Genomic DNA, 19,013 nt, shown 5'->3' on the forward strand with positions numbered 1-19,013 from the left:
TTTAAAAATTGGATAAAATAAGGATTAAAGAATTATGATTTTTTTTCCTTCAACAAAGAAAATGAATGCTTATTTTTTTAGACTATATATGTAATTTCACGTTTGTGTCACAATAACGAATAAAATCAATTAACATGTGAGCATCCATTTTAATATATCACAAAAACTCTTGTGAGACGGTCTAACGAATCAAGTTCGTGGGTCGAATATCTTATTTGGGTCATCCATGAAAAACTATTATTTTTTATGCTAACATTATTACTTTTTATTGTGAATATCGGTAGGGTTGACCCGTCTCACAGATAAAGATTCGTGAGACCGTCTCACAAGATATTTACTCTTAATATATAGTAATAATAAATAAGTATGCTAGTAGAAGAGTAAAGGTTTTATTTGCTTTATTTAATGGGAAAGAGTTTTTCTTCCCAAAACATGACCAAGCAAATATGATCTGAACTTTGCTTTAGTGAAACTTTCAGCTATATATTGTAATTTTATTGTTCACTAATAAAATTACAATAAATCTCTAATGATTACATGATTGTCTGTCTTAATTATATATGTCCAGAATCGTGGTTAATTGGATAAAGCAAATGAAGGATTTAAATGATACAACTGCATAAAGAAAACATACACGATAAACCTGGTTGTCAATTGACATACTATTTCTGAAGAAGGCTTCCACAAAATGCCAAGTTGAATCCTTCTTCCGGAGAATCCCCGATGCAGTCAAAAACTGCATCTGCATTTGAGAAATCCTCGTCGCCTGTGTACCTGTCGTCCACAAAGATCAAAAATCTATTGTGTTAAGGGCCGAACTCGTATTTCTTGAAGATATTATGAGTAAACTTTGAATTATCAAGTTTTGTCAACTTTGAATCGCATTTAGTATGCCTTTGAAAAAGAATTTTTTTTCAAGAGATGGTAATAAAAGATATAACATACCCACTCTTTGTTACGATACACTTCATTCCTGCAGCTTTGGCAGCCGCAAGGCCAATGGCACTGTCTTCCACAACAACGCAACTGGAACAAACAAGGAAATGAGTGCCATTCGGAATAGTTTAAAATTCATCAATAAAATGCCAAAAATTTATTGCTCAGTACAGCCATAGCAAATATTTACAAGTGCTCTAGTCTCTAATAATTCCAACAACAAAAAGTTCTTCTCTTTATGTAAGGGTGCTACCTTGAAGGCTCGATGCCCAGTGTTTCTGCCGCTAGCAGATAAATTGCCTGCCCATGAAGCGTTTCAGTGAAACTTCAACAGATTATCGCAACAAAGTTAAAATTGTTGATCACTTGCATGATAACATTAAAATTATGTTGCTTGGAATTCATTGATAAACAACATCAACAAGATTGTTAGTCAATATTTTCAGCAACCTCGACCTATATAAAGACTAGTATTAGGAAGCTTACTGGATCAGGTTTCTTCCGAGGAACCACATCTCCAGCAAATATCTGGATTTTTTCGGCTCGCTCAGGTCCTAACAAGAATGAAACTACAGCAGATACCTGAAATTCACCTCAACATATAACTGTTTAAACAGGAAGGAGATTGAAAACACACTAATGAGGGGATGGAACAAAAACCTTTAATGATTTTATGTGCCATTCAAGAGATGGTCAATTGTGATTGTTGGTTCAAAGCTTTTCATGGTTATGATACATTGTTTCAAAGTGTATCACAGTTCATGAAAGAACAATGCGATAGGGATAAGCCATGAGAATGATAGCATGAATACAGCAGAAAACTTAAGAACCTGATGGTGCATACCGCCTTCTCATTTGAAGTGCTGCATACAGCAACTTTGACTCCATTCCCCAAAGCCTGATCCAGCAACCTGCCAAATTTAGTTCAGTGATCTTCAAAAGATATTTTCATTGTGAATTGTTCGGAATTTGAAGAATATTTGCAGAAGAAGAACTGCATAATAAATCTAACAAAAACTGTCAGAACAGACGAGTGATCAAGAAATAAACATAAGAATATCAGTCATGAAGATTGGGAAGTCTAGAGAAGAAAATTGCTTCATGGAAGACAATAACTGAGTTCGTTAAATGTGGAATGGTTATCCAAAAACTAGACCATTTTACATTCAAACAATCCTTATTTGAATTCAAGGCATAGAAGTCCCAAAAAAACTGTTACAGATTAATATGATCCTTAAATTAGTATTCTTGAGGATGAAATGTACAAACTACTAAGACGCAAGTTTGGTCAAAACACACAAAGAAAGGTAACTTTGAGGTTGCATAGTAAAATGTTTTATTTTTGTGCAGAACATTACTGCATTACCTGCACTTGAAGAAAATTCACTATAATGTTTCAATGTCCTCACTACAAACTGACGCAAAAGGATAAAACAGCAACTTACTTCGCTACACCAGGCCTAAGAGGCAGCAACTTTTTCTCAATAAGCGCCATGAATAGTTCCGTCTTCCGTTTGTGAAGCGATGCGACAAATTGCTTTCTTTCTTCTTCAATTTTTGGTGCGTTGTCCGGCCAGCCTACCTTGTTAAAGTAAGCTGTCATCCTGAAGTCCAATGAATACCAACGATTGATAGAATTTAATAGTGCTAAAAGAGGAAGTAATATTTTGTACAAGAAGCTGAAATTGAAGTTTTGCAAGCCACATTTTCTAGCTTTTAGTTTTCAAACACATTTTTGAAAGAAAAGTCCGACCATACTAATTTTGTTTGAAACAACTTCTCCATCAAAATACACTCTTAGTCTTCATCACCAAGAATTATGCCACTTTCTGCAGACATGCATCTTGAAACTAATGGTTAGATTAAGTAAGTTTAGATGACAATAAAAAAAGCCAATCTCAAACAGTATCATAAAATACTGAATGTACCTTTCCTTGCCGCCACCGATTTTGAGCAATTCACCATACAAATCAACATCCCAAGTCACTCCCAATTGCTTCTGCTCAATCAAACCACTGAAGATGATGTCTCAAACCCATAAAATCAGAACAAAGAAAAATGACGCAAGTTACTCAAAACACAAGAGAACGCTCTAATAATCATCCAATTCACTCCATGGCAACATGAAATGTTTCCACACCAAAAAAGAAAAAGATAGAAAAACCAAGAGAATTAAAAGGAAACAAAAAAAAAGAAAATTTATTTACCTCAGCGAAAGTCTCATTGAAAGAAATGCGATGGCCATCTTTTTCAGTGTCAACTAAAACACCGTCACAATCGAACAATAAGGCCTTTGGAAGAACCGAAGGTGCAGCAGAAGTCATACATTTAACCCCTCCAAACCCCACATCACCGCTCAAAGTTCTTTTCATGAATATCAAGCCAGCTAATCTTGAACCACCCAATACTAAAGAAGAAGATGGCGATGATAAAAATGCGGTCTTTCTCGGCAAAGGCAGCGGCAAATGGCGGGTAAATACAGCACAACAAGATGATGAAGCTGTGAGAGGGGGAGAGAGAGGGGTCACAGCCATTGAAGTCTTCTCTGAATTTTTCCTTTCTGCTCAATCTCAGTTTTCATTCGGTTATACGGCCTTTATTTGTTTCGTTTGTGTCACAAAATTTTTATCCTCGTACAAACCAACAGAAGAATTCAACCAACCAACCATGTCGACTCGAACCCATTCCATTTCTTGAAACTATAAAAAAAAAAATGTAAAGACTTTTGTTTGGGCTCCATTTGGACAAACCCAAAGTTGGTGAAGCCCAAGAAAAAATAATTGAGCGGACAAATAAGATTAAGAGGATTAAGAGCTCACAAGGAATTCAAAAATATTTGAATAAATCAACAGCGTGCAAATAGTGGAAATATAGTGGATTGATAATGAGAAAGATGATGGAATAACAGGGGAGCATGAGAATCGTCCGATAATCTAAAGAAAAACAACTAAACTCATCACTCAAGTGACTTAGTACTTGTCACAGGATGGAATGCAGTTTTGGACATCTTTGTGAGTTAACATGTCTTAATGAATTTTCAAACAAGTAAACCAAATCATTAAATTTATTTTTCGCCTCGTGGCGGATAACACTCATTACATTCATCTTAAAGAGACCATTATCTTGGTACCCTTTGCCTATAAATACACCATTTTTAGTTAAGACAAACTTATCTGATTCAAACACTAGCCTAAAGTCGGCTTTACTCAACAAGGATCCAAAAACTAAGTTCTTTCGAATGTCTGACACATGCAGTAAATTCCTCAGCGATATCTCTTTCCTGTAAGTCATCTTCAATACGACTTTGCTAATCTCTACAACTTTAGAAGTCGTAGAGTTTCCCATAAACAGTTTCCTATCACTTATAGAAGTGTAGGATGAGAACATTTCTTTGTCAGCACAAGTGTGGCTAGTGGAGCCGGTATATGATTTGGTACATGCCTTTCCTCGATGACGTTGGCTTGCTTTAGTTTCTGATTTTTGTTGTCTTTCATTGGAAGACGACAATTCTTGGCCATATGATTCGATTTGCCACAGTTGTAGCAAATTCCTTTGAATTTCTTGGTCTGCCCTCGTTTCTTATCATTTTGAGGGCGTTTTCTCTTGTGACTGATGCTTGATTATGTCAGATTAGCTTTGGCCTCGACCTTCATTGCCTTTTTTATGTTTTGGCTTCAGAATTTTGGCTATCTCCCTCAATTCGAAGCCCCACAATCAGATTTTCAAGTTTTAACTCATTTCCAAATAAATTTTGTCCAAAAAAATTAATACGATCAAAAGACCTGAATTAACCTTACCGAGTTGGTCGCGTGCGTGCGTTTCACCGAAATCCAGCCTATCAGCGTCTTCTCCTTCCAAAAAACTTCTAGTGGTCCTTGAGGCCCAAACTCTTAGCTCAAACTTGGAGCTAATAAGGAAGACTATACTTGACTTATTTTCTATTGTAGGACAACTCTCACTTCCTTTCATTCACTACTCACCACTTATCTAACAATTTCTTGTGTCATTTTATGCAGATGGACAATGTATTGCTACTGTTTCACATGATTGAACTATCAAGTTATGGGTAAGTAAAGAAAGTGATAAAGAAAAGGCAATGGAAATTGACTGAACCAGACCCGAATGAGATTTGTTTAGCTGTTCTGTACTGTCGGGCTCGCGTATCTTTGAATCTAAAAGCAAGTTCGTGAAATTTTGGCCTGAGACCCTAGCCTTATCGCGCAGATATGAGTGTTGTTCATCTTGTTACTTTGTCCCAACGCACTTGCAGTGTCTTTTGCACAGGTTCTCATATTCTCGCATTTTGGGCATGTTCCTTCTCCTCGAGGGTACCCAAGTAGGATTTAGGAACCAATTACAAGTTCTCTGGATTGAAGCAGCATATGCATGCTGGTTTCCAACAATTTCAAATTGTTCTTTGAGCCTAATTGGAACTCCCGTTCAAATGGGTTTTAGTACCGTAATCGACTCTTGTAGTTCGGAATTGGACTGCTTGAACCAATAATTGAAATTTGTTTCCTTGGAGTTCAAAAGGGTGACGATTTGTGTAGTGAAAAACTAATTATTTAACAATCACAAATGCTACAAGTATATTATTTTATTTATCAAAAGATCAGATTTGATTTATACAAATAAACAGTTTCGTAAATAAATCAAGTTATTTATGCATAATAAAATATCTTAGAGTTCAATATTAATTAACGACTTCTGTTATAGTTCTATACGCTTACAATCTTGAATTTGTTTTCAAAATTTAAAATATCAAAACCCAATCGCAAATCCTCGGTTTAGTTTATGGTTTTAAAACCATAACCGATGGACGATTTCGGTTTTAGTATTCTGTGTGAAGATTTCAGTTTCAGTTTACAATTCCTGAATTAAAATGCCTGATCGTAGCCACTATGCAATTCTGTTTGTTTGCACTCAAACGTGCAATTAACATAGAATAAGCACAGTTATTCGAACGACAGAGCAACATGTAAACGTTACATGTGGTGTGTAGCATGTGTGGAGCCAATATAATCTCATTGTATTTGAAAATATTCACATAGAGCAGACCACAAAGGTATAGATGTATACTAATTGGAAGAGGGTCCAGAAATTACAACAAAGATGGCTTGTAGGGTGCGTTGGTACGCTTCCCCTATAAGTGAAAAACCAATGTCATGGCGAAATACAAGCACTCAAACTTAGCCTTTCACCATTCTCCTGGCTCAAGCAGGATAATTGCCACAAAAGAAAAAATCCAAAGAACCAACCTCAACATAATCAGAGGGTGTACAAAAATGGTACCTCACTGGAGATTCAAGACGGATCAAAGGCATAATCAAATCCCAATTCATGATTGTTTTGAAGGGCGTGCTTTAAACTTGGAATCACAATCTTTCTCAGTCGAAATTACATCAATAGCAATGCTTCCGACTCTGAACTCCATTGCTTCCCTTCCATCGTTCTCACATTTCTCGTCGGAACCACCATTGTCAATCACCTTTTGAGATAGAGAGGGCGTAAGCTGTTGAGGCCGTCCTCTAATCCATGGATGATTAAGACATTGTGCTGCAGTTGGTCTCTTCTCAGGCACAAATTCTAACATCTGAACAAGAAAATCTGCCGTCTCATTCGCGTCCTGTTCACAGAACTCATATTTTTCCATGAGCACCTTATCAAGAGGCCAAAATTTTAACCTTCTAATATGTCTCAGTTCTCCAAATCTGTTAAAGAATTCACGTGAGTAACGCCCGCCTAAGGCTACCTGCAGATTATGTTTATCAAACAACACGGGATTTCAGAAAGTATATACCAAGAGCAGCAAGCTGCACAGTGCAAGCCACATACAATTTCAAAGAAGATTCTATTTCGAGGTTGATGGGAGGTATTTGCTATAAAGAAGCAGACAGAAACCGCTCACCTTGCGCGGCATTATTCCAAGGAGCTCCATCATCAAGGCCAAATGATCCTTCAGAGTCAAAAAAAAGTATTAGGTATATAACATTAACTGGCTATTTATATAAAATGAACACTTACAAACTACACCCCACCCCACCCCCACCAACACACGCAACACAATGTTGTTTCCTGGTAAATGAATCTAAAGTTGAGAAAAGTTCACTTGAAAAATGAAGAAGCAACCTATTCAGGTAAACCACTACATTTTTGGAAGCACTGGCTGTTAGAGTAGGTGCCCGACAACACAACTTGTGATTTGGACTTCATTTACTCTTATGTAAAAACAATCTCTATTTTAATAATATTTTACGGTTTTATCCAATTATTATGTCATTTACTTTATCTGTATACCATTACAAGCTGCATAGATAAAGTTTTTGTATATATTATAAGTACCATGAGGTTTGTCTCTCAACGTAAGATCATGAAACTCATCAAGAAGTTTACCGTCTATTCTAAACAGGTTCCTAGTCGACTCAGCCGCCTAAAATAAGGACACATATCGCTTGAGCTTAAGACTAGCATCTGTGATGTAAACGTCATGTTTCATTGGTAAGGACATGAAAATTTTTATTCATACGTATGAGTGATCATTTGATGATGCATTGAACAACGCACCCTCAGACTGTCCAAGTGGTTATCACTAACGAGTGGAATAGTCCGCAGTTATGGTTGTACACCATTAGTCCTTAAACCCGGGACAGCACGGAAGCTTACTAGCATGTACTTCGATTCATTTACCGACTCCATTGATGGTCATCAGGTGGCGAGATTGGGTATAGTTTCGAAATATGTAGGAGCCGATACTTTGTAGTCCGGGATTCACCGTTTGCCTGCAGGTGAAGATATCTTATGTGATTTGATGAGTTAATAGAACAAGGAATCTCTGGCCAGAGTAAGATATGTGCATTTTGGAAAGAAGTTTCCTCACTTGCATATATCATGTCACTATTATAACTCAAACATATATCACATCGTTATCGAATTCATGTGCAACTCTCGATATACCAAGAGTTACAGATTCGATAAAGATATATGAGTTGAATGGACCATGCTATATGCTGACCATAACTTAAGGTTCTTGCAGGCACTATCAGTGATACCTGCACCGATGTACCGAGAGTGCAAATCTTGTTCATATAATGAAAATTGAAACTTTTGAAGATCAAAATTCCACCGATCCATTTTTGGCCGCTGTCAATTTTCTGAACTCCTTCACTAAAACAGACAGTTCCACTCTCCTCACTTAATTAACAGTTAAGCTAACTCCACAAATTTTAATACATGGAATCCAAAACTCATTTATAAGCATTCTGTTTGATCTCAATCAAATTACAGTCGTTGTATTCAACTTCTTGAACTTGCATATCTCAACGGGAACACAGAATTCGATACTTTTGTGACCCTCAATGGTTCAATCTATGCAATGATTTGCAGGCAATGACAAGAAGTAGAAAGCTAAGAGATGGTGAGACTTTCCTTAGGATTGGCAATAGAACAAGAGTTGCTACAAAAGTAATAGGAGACGTTTACTTGATATTAAACAATAATTTTAATTTGTTTTTGAGAGATGTTTTATACGTTCCAGATTTGGTTAAAAACATTATTTCAATTTTTATACTTGATAAAAATGGATTTTCTTGTTTATTTGCTAAAGATGTTTGTAATATTTACAAGAACGAATGTTTAATTGGAACAAGCAAATTTCAAAACGATCTCTATAATTTAAAAATAAATGATATTCCAATTGACGATGTCCAAGTAAATACGATATAAATAAACAAAAGAAAACAAGATAGTCTAAATCAAACACACTTGTGGCACGTTAGGCTAAGACATATTTCCCAAAGAATAAAGCACAAGCTAGTGGGAGAGGGCATGCTTGACATGTCAGAGATTAACTCACTTGAAACATGCAAGTCATGACTGAAAGGAAAGATGACCTTTCCTAGGGAATGTGGAACGTACACATTATCCATTGGATTTAATCCATACAGATGTGTATGGTCCGCTAAATGTTAGCACAAAATATGACCAATCATACTTCATTACCTTTACTAATGACTTCTCGACGTATGGGTGTGTATTTAATGAGATACAAGTACGAAGCCTTTGAAAGATCCAAATAATTCATAGCTGAAGTAGAAAAACAATTATGAAAGTGTATTAAAACACTTCGATCTGATCGAGGTGGAGAATACTTAAATATTGAGTTTCAAGACTTTCTCAAGGAAAATGAGATTCTCTCACAATTGACTCCCTCTGTCACACCCCAATTGAATAATGTGTCAAAACGTCGTAATCAAACATTAATAGACATGTTTCGATCTATGATGTGATTCATTTAATTGCCATCATCCTTTGGGGATTGCAATTGAACCTGCGGCAATATTATTGAACCAACTCCATACAAAAGCAGTGGAAAACTTCACATGAGATATAGACGAGAAAGCTACCAAAATATTATTTATTAAGAATATGGGGATTTCCTGCTTATGTGAAGCAGGCATTGGGAAACAAATTAGATAGTAGAGCCAATTTGTACTACTTTGTGATTATCCAAAGAATTCCATTAGATATCATTTACATGATCTCAATGAAGCAAATGTGTTTCTTTCAAGGAATGTCCACTGCAGAAGGAGACTCTATTGAGTAGAAAAGGCGGAATGATAGAACTCGAAGAGATTCGGGAACCACCCACCTCTGAAATAGTAGAACTCACACTCCAACAACCAATTGAAGAAACACAAGCTCATAAGAGAGATGCGGCGGCGAGGCAGAGGTGATGAGGATGAAGAGATTTTAAAAGCAAGACACAATGTTTAGATGGGACGGGATTAAATTTTTACGCTTAAAATTGTAAGGGACTAAGGCAGACTTAAATCGCACTTTTTGTGTGATTTTAAAAAAAGTGTGGCTTCTATGAAGCGCACAGGCGATCGATCTTCACACAAAGCGAAGCGCACAGAAGCATGCGCTTCGTCGACCTGCAGCGCTTCTGAATTCCTCGAAGCACATACCTTGCGCCTCGCATATTTTTACGCTTGAGAGACCGAGACGACCGATTTTGACAACTATGGTTAATAGTCCAAGAAATCTCTGGCCAGAGCAAGACATGTGCATTTTGGAAAGATATTTTCTCAGTTGCACATACCATATCACATCACTCAAAGATATAACACATCGTTATCGAATTCATTTGCAACTCTCGATATACCAATGATCGAAGATTCGGTCGGGATATATGAGATAAAGGGAGGGACCGTACTATACACTAACCATAACTTAAGGTTCTTGCAGGCATTATCAGTGATAACTAGGGATCATGAGGCGCTCTTACCATGATCCGATTGGTGCAATCAAATTTGAGTTCTGACATTCTTGATCAACGGGTTGATGATAAAAATGGGACTAATTAGGGTAAGCACTTAATAAGAATAAATGTTATTCTGAATCACATGAAGCTGTGAACCCCCGATTATCTGTATCCATAAACCATTGAAGGTCACACAAGTATCGAATTCTGTGTTCCCGTTGAGATAGCCAAGTTCAAGGAGTTGAATTTGGCTGATTGTAGTTTTATTGATATCAAAGAGATTGCTTATAAAGGAGTTTATAAGTGGAATCTATGTATTGGAAGTTTTGGAAGTTAGCTTAACTGCTAATTAATTAAGGAGAGTGAAACGGTCTGGTTTAGCGAAGGAGTTCACAAAACTGGTAAATGCCAAAAATGTATCAGTGGAATTTTGATCTTCGAAATTTTCAATTTTCATTATATGAACAAGATTTGTACCATCGCTAAATCGGCGTTGTCTGATCGTCGATCGAGGATATAATGAGTTCACAATTATTTATTTAGTAAATTAAGAATCTACTAATTAAATAATAATGTTAGTAGTGGCGACTACTATATGTACATGATTCTCATGAAATATTCTAGAGGGAACTAAAATTGATTAACGATTAATCAATAAATTAAATAATGGTTATTCAATTTTATATATATATATATATTTCATTCAGAGCCATATGAAATAACACAAGTTTTACACAAAGATTTTGGTAGACAACTCCATCATAAAATTTCGGTCACCCCATTTTCACAAGAAAAATTCACGTCCACGTCCACGGCCACATCTCCGCCAGATTTCTAAAATTCAGACGATACAGTCTCGATGCAAAATTGTTTAAGATCTCTAATGCAATCTAAACAAGGAATCTAGTCTTCGAAGGTGAACCTTGTTAGACGATCAAAAGGGATATCCATTCGTAAGGAATTACAAGAAGAGCTATATCCGTTTAAAAACCGGAATAGTCAGAGTCAGCATTAAATACACAAAGGTAAATAGATCTAAACATCATATGAACGTTTTAAATCATAAGACACCCAAGGAATGTTTTGAATGTCAAAACTAAAATTTTTAAACTTTCGCTTAGGTGCGAGAAAACATTACTCCAACACAAGCAACGAGTTTTGTAAAATTAGAGGTGCTACACGGATTAGTTGAGTAAATAATTATGTAATAGAATCGTGGAGTAACGCATATTAAGCAAAGACAAGCCGACTAAGCTAGTTGAAGAGCTGTGTCGTGTGTGATATACAATAGTTAAAATGCATACTAGCTAGAACAAAGAAGAGGGTCCACATACCTCATCACGACTATAATTATCACCGGTATGTGGATCAAATAAAACATCACCAGTGGCCAGTTCAAAGCAAATACAAGCAAGTGACCAAATGTCAGCTGATGTTGAGTACTTAGATCCTAAAATAACCTCTGGACACCTATATTGCCTCGTCTGAATATCAGTTGTGAATTGTTTGTATGTCCAACATGCATTTCCAAAATCGACCAACTTGCACTTTAGGTCAATCTCAGCCAAGAGCTTCTGCCTCTCTGATCGACTACGAAACTTAGTTACTTTACATTCAACATTGGCTCCATTATTAGTTTCTGCTTCTGCAACAGAAGTAATCCTTTCCTTTTCAACAGTCTCTCCATTGGAGTTACCATACCGCTGAGAATCTTCAGGACTACTGGCTTCATCATCAAGCTCAGCTCTCTCAGAACCTTCTGGCCCAAAACATTTCTGAGCCGCTCGCTTGGCTTTTCTTCGAGATTTCTTTTTCTGGTTCTTAGACACGCCACTATATGAACTATTATGATCATTAGAAGGCTCAAGCTTGGGCACAATCTTGCTTTTACTGGATGGGAGAACAAGAGGAGCGCCTGACTTTCTCGGATCTTTGGCTAGATCTATCATAGACAGGAGTAGTATGTTCTCTGGCTTCAAATCTGTATGTATAATTGAGAGCTGGTGATGAAGATAATCCAATCCCACCAAAATGTGGAAGCAGATTTCTTTAACCATGTGAAGAGGAACACCTCTGTAGTCTGCATATTTAATCAGAGTCAACAGGTTGTCACCCAAGTATTCAAAAACCATACACACATGCTGTCCATTTGGCCCTGAATGCTTGAAGTGGTCCAAAAGCTTGACAACACATTTATTGTCTTCTGGATCACCTTCAGCAATCTGTTTTAATATCGTCACCTCATCCATAGCAGCTTCCGTGTAATGTTCAGCGCTCTTTTGAACTTTCAGAGCTACATAAATCTAGTACCAGAAACGTAAAAGGAAAGAAAACATACAAAAATAAGTTCCTCTTTCAATTAACCAATCATCAGAAAACTAGCCAAATGTTCTCCATTCTACCCTTGCGCACAAAGTAGAGTGCGTTTTTTTTTCTCAAAACCAATTTTTTGAACTCAAGCATTATTTTTCCTTCCAATTAAAATAACCAAAGTTGAACAAATCAATCTCACCCGTTACCCACCTAAACACAACTATGACTCACAAGGTCTAGTTTTCCAAAGAAGTTTACATTGATGAAAGAAATAATAACAATCATTCCGTCTTCGCTTATTCCTAGGATAATCAAATGGGTGAAGAACTAATAAAGCCAAGAACCTAGAAATACACTCCAATAACGGAAAATTAACATCACTCGCAAGATTCATTCACAACACAAGGAGCAGAAAATAACGTGAGCTGAAAAAAAAAAAAAACAATAACGAGAAAATGTACAGATTTATTAGTGTCCCAGGCCAGCCAGACAGTGGAGAAGTGTCCCCATCCAAGCTTGCTCTGAACAACGTATCTGCCGTTCTTGAAGGTGTCGCCGATCCTCACAGCGTGATATCCGCCACGCTTGTAATCCTCGGTCCCCTCATCCTCCGAGCTGTCACTAGACTCGCTATGGTATTCGCCATTGATCCTCGCGGCTGCCGTATCCTCCTCCGCCATGGATCGATTCAATCAATAGCACTACAACTCCGATAATTCCAAAGGTTTTGTAGAAGAGATTGACAGTGGCGTCGGATGGATCAGGGTTTTAGTTTCTTAATTTATCGAAGGATNTTATTGGTTTCCAGCCTATATATCATATTCAAATTACTGAACTAATTAAAGGAGGTTTTTAATTTCCAGAATAAGAATGAATATAAGGTTCATCTATGGCAATTTTACAAAACATAAAGGGAATTACAAAAGATATACCAGAGAAATTAAACAACAGAGGATTTCCCGAAGACAACTTCAGAAACATAAATTCATAAAAGATCACCCATGAACGCCTTAAACGTCATCTCTCGGCTAAGCAGGCTGAAGGGCTACAACATGAATTTATGCCTCTTAATTAACTTCGAACCTTGTGTTTACTATTTCCTGGTTCGTCTTTAAACCTTATGTCCAACCATTAACCCTTATAATTCATCAAATTCCAAAATTTAAATGAAATCTTTTATCATTTCAATTTAATTCCAAGTTACAAATAAATAAAGATCATGGTTTAGTAATGGGATGATTTAACACAAATGTTTTAGCCTGTCATTCAGGCTAATATATGAAATATAAATATTAAAAACTGTAAAATAAAAACAGAAAAAAAAAACAGTAAACTTACAGAATTGTAATCAGAATAGAAGCCTTGATTCGATAAGTGGAAGCTTTTATTAATAAGGGTTGTTTACAAGAGATGAATAGAGGGGAGCAAACTCGACCGTGTCCTCCTAAGAACACAGACCTAACCTATATATAGATGAAAGAGCCGGATTTCAACTAAAAATATAAACAGTAAATTGCTTTATTAAAGCAAACAGTAATATGGTTACAAAAGTCAAAAAGCGAATAGTGAGATTCCACCAACTTGTGCTTTTCCATCGGCTGTTGTGATATACCACTTGCATAAAATATTAAAGATGTCCTAATCATTTTTAATATTGTCTTTTAATGAATTTTTGAGATTTTCAAAAATATCATTGATCTGCGAAAATTGTGGAATATCATCCTCTGGATCTTGAGCATCCTGCATTTGCATTAGATGAATGAATTGATTTTCACTGGATTCAGATGCCATAGATTTGTCCGATTTTGAATCTGAACATCCAATATTCTTATAAAGATCTTTCTTCATCTCTTCAATGTAGATTTCTACTATTTTCTCTTTGGAATAAATTTTTGAATATTTTTGAGTCAAAATTTTAAATGGACTCATTGCATCTTTTTCTTTTTCTTGTTGATGCTGTAAATCTTTCTGGTATGCAGAAATTTTTTCTTCCATTTGATGAAGAGTTTCGGAGCCATAAAGATGTCCAGTTACTGGATCTTCTCTTAAAAGTTTATCCCAAAATTTAGTAGAGCTAACTCTCCACATGCAAGGGATACCTTCATCAGTATAACCAAATTCTGGCTGCCATCTCCAGATCCATGGGATTCCAAATTCCATGAAGAATAGACATAGAGTTTTCCCATCAATCCAATGTTCAGAAAAGGATTTTTTAATGCTTGGTGAAACATTTAACCAAGTATTCATTGGTTTATAAAAACCTCAGGCAAAATTTTTGCTGATTGACCAAAAATCTTCCACCATATGAAGAACCAATTTGGAACAGGATAATGGAAAACATTTTCGCAAAATTTCAGAAACCATGTATGTTTCTTTTTCTCATTTTCATAAAATAGAGTTTTATTAAAACTCTCTACATAATCCCAAAAATTAAATTTGAAACTCATTTTATGAGTATCAGAATAAAATTTTTTTCAATCAATGGAGATATACCCCATTCTTCAATAGATATTATCTTTTTTATAATGAACTTGGAGAAGTTATAACTTCTTTTTTGCTGAGTATTACTGAAAAAGTGAGTTATATCAACACTTTTTGTAGATAACAGAAGATTTTCATAAAATCCTCTTTGTTTATAAGAACCAAATACATATGATGTATTTGTTAAATATCTCTCCATGATAGTCCACATAGTCTTTTCCCATTGGATATCCTTTTCTTCTATTAGAAGAATTAATTCACGATGTTTGGTCTCTGTATATAGAGCCGAATCATTATCATCTTTTTTAATGATATTAGCATATGATGCTGAAGATTGAGAATCTGTATTAGATTTCTGCTTCTGTTTCAAAAATTCTTGAAACTCATTATTTTGCTCAGTATTACTGGCTGATGAACTAGATAAGTTCTGGGTTATTAGCCTCTGCTTGCCATGCTGTGCTATCTGATTTAGGATTTTTTAATGTATCATCTATAGTTAGAATTTTAACTTCTTCTTTTAAAAAATTAATTTGAAAAGTTTTTCTATCAATCTTTTCTTGTAATTCATTAAGAATTCTATGAATAGGTTTAGTTATAAACTGAAAAGAAATAGGATTACCTTGATAAGTTCCTATTATACCTGTTTCATCAACATGTTTTAAAGGATATTTTTGATAAAGAAAAGGTAAACCAAGTATTAATTGGCTAGAAATATCTTTTGCTAATAAAAAACTGGTTTGAATACAGTTTTTATCTTTGCAAATATAAGCTTTAGGTAATTTATAATTTATTTCTAAAGGTTCTCCTCCTGCATGAGAGAGAGAATGAGTAGTTTTATGAAAATATTTTGTAGGAATTAATCCTTCCTGTATAACATTCAAATCTGCACCACTATCTATCATAGCAATAAAATTCTTCTTATAAAAATTATCAATTAACAAAGTAATATTTGTATACCATTTTTGAGATATGATCATACTCAAAACAGATAAATGATTATCATCATTAAATGAAATATTTTGATTACTATCAATAATATCATATTCTTCTTTGTTATTTTCAATAACAGAGATACGATAACTCAAATAAGTATTATTCTGATGTAAAATTTTTATTTGTTCTTTAAGATTATTAATCTCTTTTACCAAATCTTGTATAGTAACAGGATTCTGTTTACTATATTTTTGTTGTAAAATATTTTTTACTTCTTTCATAGAATAAGCTTGTTCTTGTTTAATAATTATATTATTTTCACTACTTGTTGAAACAGTGTTTTCCATTTGATCTATTATAGTAGATTTGAGTATTGGATCCTTAATCATTTTAAGAAATTCTAAAAGATTATTATTAGTTAAAACATTAATATTTAAATCTTTAAATTGAGACATAAGTATAAAACTCATCATTTTTATTATCAGTATCACTTAAATTATTGATACAAGATTCTCCTTGTATACAATTATCACATTCTTCTTGATCTGAAGAACTGTAATCATTATCCAAAATTTCTTCTGAATTATAAGATTCTAAACTATTATCAGATTCACTATCTGAATTCTGATTAGAATCCATTATTATTTTATTGATTTTATCTTTAAGATTTTCATTAATATCTAAATTATTAATTTTGTTTTTAGCCCAACATTGATTAGCATAATGTCCTGGCTTTTTACATTTTCTACAAATAATTGTTTTATTTTTAGCTTTATAATTTTCAGCTTTCCGTAATTCACGGCTTTCTTTTCTTTTCTTCTTTCTATCTTTTTGTCTATCAGACAAATGTCTTTTCTTCCTATAAGGTCTTTCTTCTTTATCTATTATTTTTTTTTTACCTTTATTAGGTAGATCCATACCAAATTGATCACAAAATTTACCTAATTGTTTTCTTTCAAGTAAATTCTGTCTTTTAATCTGATTAGTTAATTTTAATTCATTACAGAGAGCTAAACCTTCTTGGATACAAATACTTATTAATTTGCCATAAGTATAACTATCATAAGAAATATTTATATCATCCTTTCTTAAGACTTTTCTAATTCTTTCTGCAAAGAGAAAGGGTAAACCATCTATAAATTTGGCTTTCCAAATACTATTATTACAGTCTGGTATCTCATAAATTTGAGATAAAAAAGTATCTTTATACCATCTAAAATCTGTAAGTGTTTTACATTTTAGATTACTTAATAAAGTACGAATTTGTTCACTATTATCAATGTATCTACCAGTAAAATGTTCAATCATTGTTGTTATTAATGAATAAACAACATTCTCTACTTGAATATTTTCTTCAATTTTTATTGAATTAAAAATATCATTTTTCTGAAATTGATTTAAATAATTATCCCACCAACCTTTTAGTTGGCCAGTGAATCCTGCTATAATCATTCTAGCAATATTTTTTTTCAGTATTACCTGAAGTTTTACACACAGTACTATACATAAGCATTCTGTGAGCTGTATTATAAATTTGTTTGTCACTAACTCCATCAATATTCCATTCATATATACTTTTCCCATTATAACTATTAGAGAAAATATATTCTTGTTCTTCAACAAGAACATCCATGGGACTAGGTCTATCATAATAATATTTAGTTTGGGTAGGTTTATCTGCCCATTTTATTTTATTAATTTCTTCATCAGAAAGATTAACTATCTCTTCATTAAGAGTATTTAAATTAAGATTTTTAAATTTTTCTTCTAATAATTTTTCGAAATCAGAAACAGAAGATTTAAATTTAAAATCTTTAATTTCTGGAGGGGATTTAATAGAAAAACTAGCAATAGAAACAATATTAGTTTCTGGTTCTTGTATATGAACATCTGGTTTAATTTTATTAATAGCTAAAATAATTTTATCAATACGATCTTTAAGAGAAACTATTTCTTCACCTATTATCGTAAGATATAAATTTGTATAATTCTGTTTTTCAATTATCTGATTAATATGTTTAACAGTTATTTGTAACATATCATTTTCAAATAATTTTGAAAAAGCAGTAAAATTCAAAACTTTATTATTCTTTTCTATAATAAAAGATTGTTGAGGAGGATAAACAGATCTTTGAATCTGTCCAGAAGGAAATTTATAATTTCTTTCAAGAATAGAAATATAATCGATTATGAATGTTTTAAAAAACCAAGGAACAAAATGAATTAATCTATTTTGATTTTCACAATATTTATAAAATTCTGTTACAATATATTCAAATTCTTCTTCAGAGAAACTTTTAAAATACCAATCTCTGAAAGATTTCCATTTGGGTAAATAAAATTCTGAATTGATCTTTGCTCTATAAATCTTTCACACATCTAATATTTAATAATATTTATTTCTACTATTTAATAATATTTATTAAATAGTAAAGATTTTTATAATTACTAGTAAATATATGATGCTAATATATTGAATGTGTGATATTGTTAGTGTTCTAAAAGACGTCTAAGCGTTGGTCGGGTTCTCACCATTGAGATCTTTAAAAAGCGATATCTTTGGGCACTGTTAAATAAATCGGTTGTCTAATCGTCGTTTGGGTGACTCCAAATCCTCCTAAACTGTCGGCCATCTAATATAATATATAATTTTTTTATATTTTTTTTAAAAAATTGTTCAACATATTTTCAATCATTTTGAATTAGATAAAGATGAGGAATATGTCATTAATTTTGAATTTGAATTTGAATTTAATATAAATTAACCATTGAATAAATATGAAAATAAACAAGAAGAATTAGATATTTATGTAAAAAGAAAACCACGTAAGTGCCCGCCTAAACGCTTAGGCTCTAGGAGGTGGGTAATCGCCCACTTACCACCTGTCATTTTTGTCATTTTTTAGAACATTGAATATATCGATATAATGACATTTGTTCAAGAACTAAAACTGTGATGATATTGAAAAAGGGATAAAAAAAAGTTGTATCTTACCTAAATTGACACATTATACAACTTATTGGATAGAAACTCTCAAAAAAAAAATCACCATAATCAATGTAACAACATGAACATCAATTTTTTGTC

At 33.8% G+C, this 19,013-nt stretch overlaps 2 protein-coding genes across 2 annotated transcripts; both read right to left on the reverse strand.

The window, feature by feature from the left end:
• Positions 1-576: 576 nt before the first annotated feature.
• On the reverse strand, positions 577-3,573 carry LOC140985541 (CBBY-like protein). Its single transcript, XM_073453381.1, has 8 exons — positions 3,144-3,573; positions 2,865-2,935; positions 2,382-2,540; positions 1,781-1,847; positions 1,423-1,518; positions 1,190-1,236; positions 946-1,026; positions 577-774 (listed from the first exon to the last, which is right to left on the reverse strand). Exons 1-8 carry the CDS (start codon positions 3,468-3,470, stop codon positions 663-665), a joined length of 960 nt encoding a protein of 319 aa, XP_073309482.1. The 5' UTR covers positions 3,471-3,573; the 3' UTR covers positions 577-662.
• Positions 3,574-5,984: 2,411 nt separating this feature from the next.
• LOC140986173 (uncharacterized) lies at positions 5,985-13,295 on the reverse strand. Its single transcript, XM_073454226.1, has 4 exons — positions 12,973-13,295; positions 11,533-12,501; positions 6,845-6,892; positions 5,985-6,688 (listed from the first exon to the last, which is right to left on the reverse strand). The coding sequence occupies exons 1-4, from the start codon at positions 13,189-13,191 to the stop codon at positions 6,275-6,277; spliced, it is 1,650 nt and encodes a 549-aa protein (XP_073310327.1). The 5' UTR covers positions 13,192-13,295; the 3' UTR covers positions 5,985-6,274.
• Between the last annotated feature and the right edge of the window lie 5,718 nt (positions 13,296-19,013).

The sequence above is a fragment of the Primulina huaijiensis genome, chromosome 10 (genome assembly GCF_012295235.1).
Source record: "Primulina huaijiensis isolate GDHJ02 chromosome 10, ASM1229523v2, whole genome shotgun sequence".
Lineage (NCBI taxonomy): Eukaryota > Viridiplantae > Streptophyta > Magnoliopsida > Lamiales > Gesneriaceae > Primulina > Primulina huaijiensis.

Bases quoted from the DNA above. Each gene is read 5' to 3' on its own strand.
- LOC140985541 (XM_073453381.1), bottom strand. From the start codon at position 3,470: ATGGCTGTGACCCCTCTCTCTCCCCCTCTCACAGCTTCATCATCTTGT. The intron at 2,541-2,864 runs GTACATTCAGTA...ATTGGACTTCAG, and splicing joins ATCGGTGGCGGCAAGGAAAG to GATGACAGCTTACTTTAACA. The intron at 1,027-1,189 runs GTAGCACCCTTA...TGTTTGTTCCAG, and splicing joins CTGGGCATCGAGCCTTCAAG to TTGCGTTGTTGTGGAAGACA.
- LOC140986173 (XM_073454226.1), bottom strand. From the start codon at position 13,191: ATGGCGGAGGAGGATACGGCAGCCGCGAGGATCAATGGCGAATACCAT. The intron at 6,893-11,532 runs GTATGTGGACCC...TTGACTCTGAAG, and splicing joins ATAATTATAGTCGTGATGAG to GATCATTTGGCCTTGATGAT. The intron at 6,689-6,844 runs GTGAGCGGTTTC...CATAATCTGCAG, and splicing joins TTGGAATAATGCCGCGCAAG to GTAGCCTTAGGCGGGCGTTA.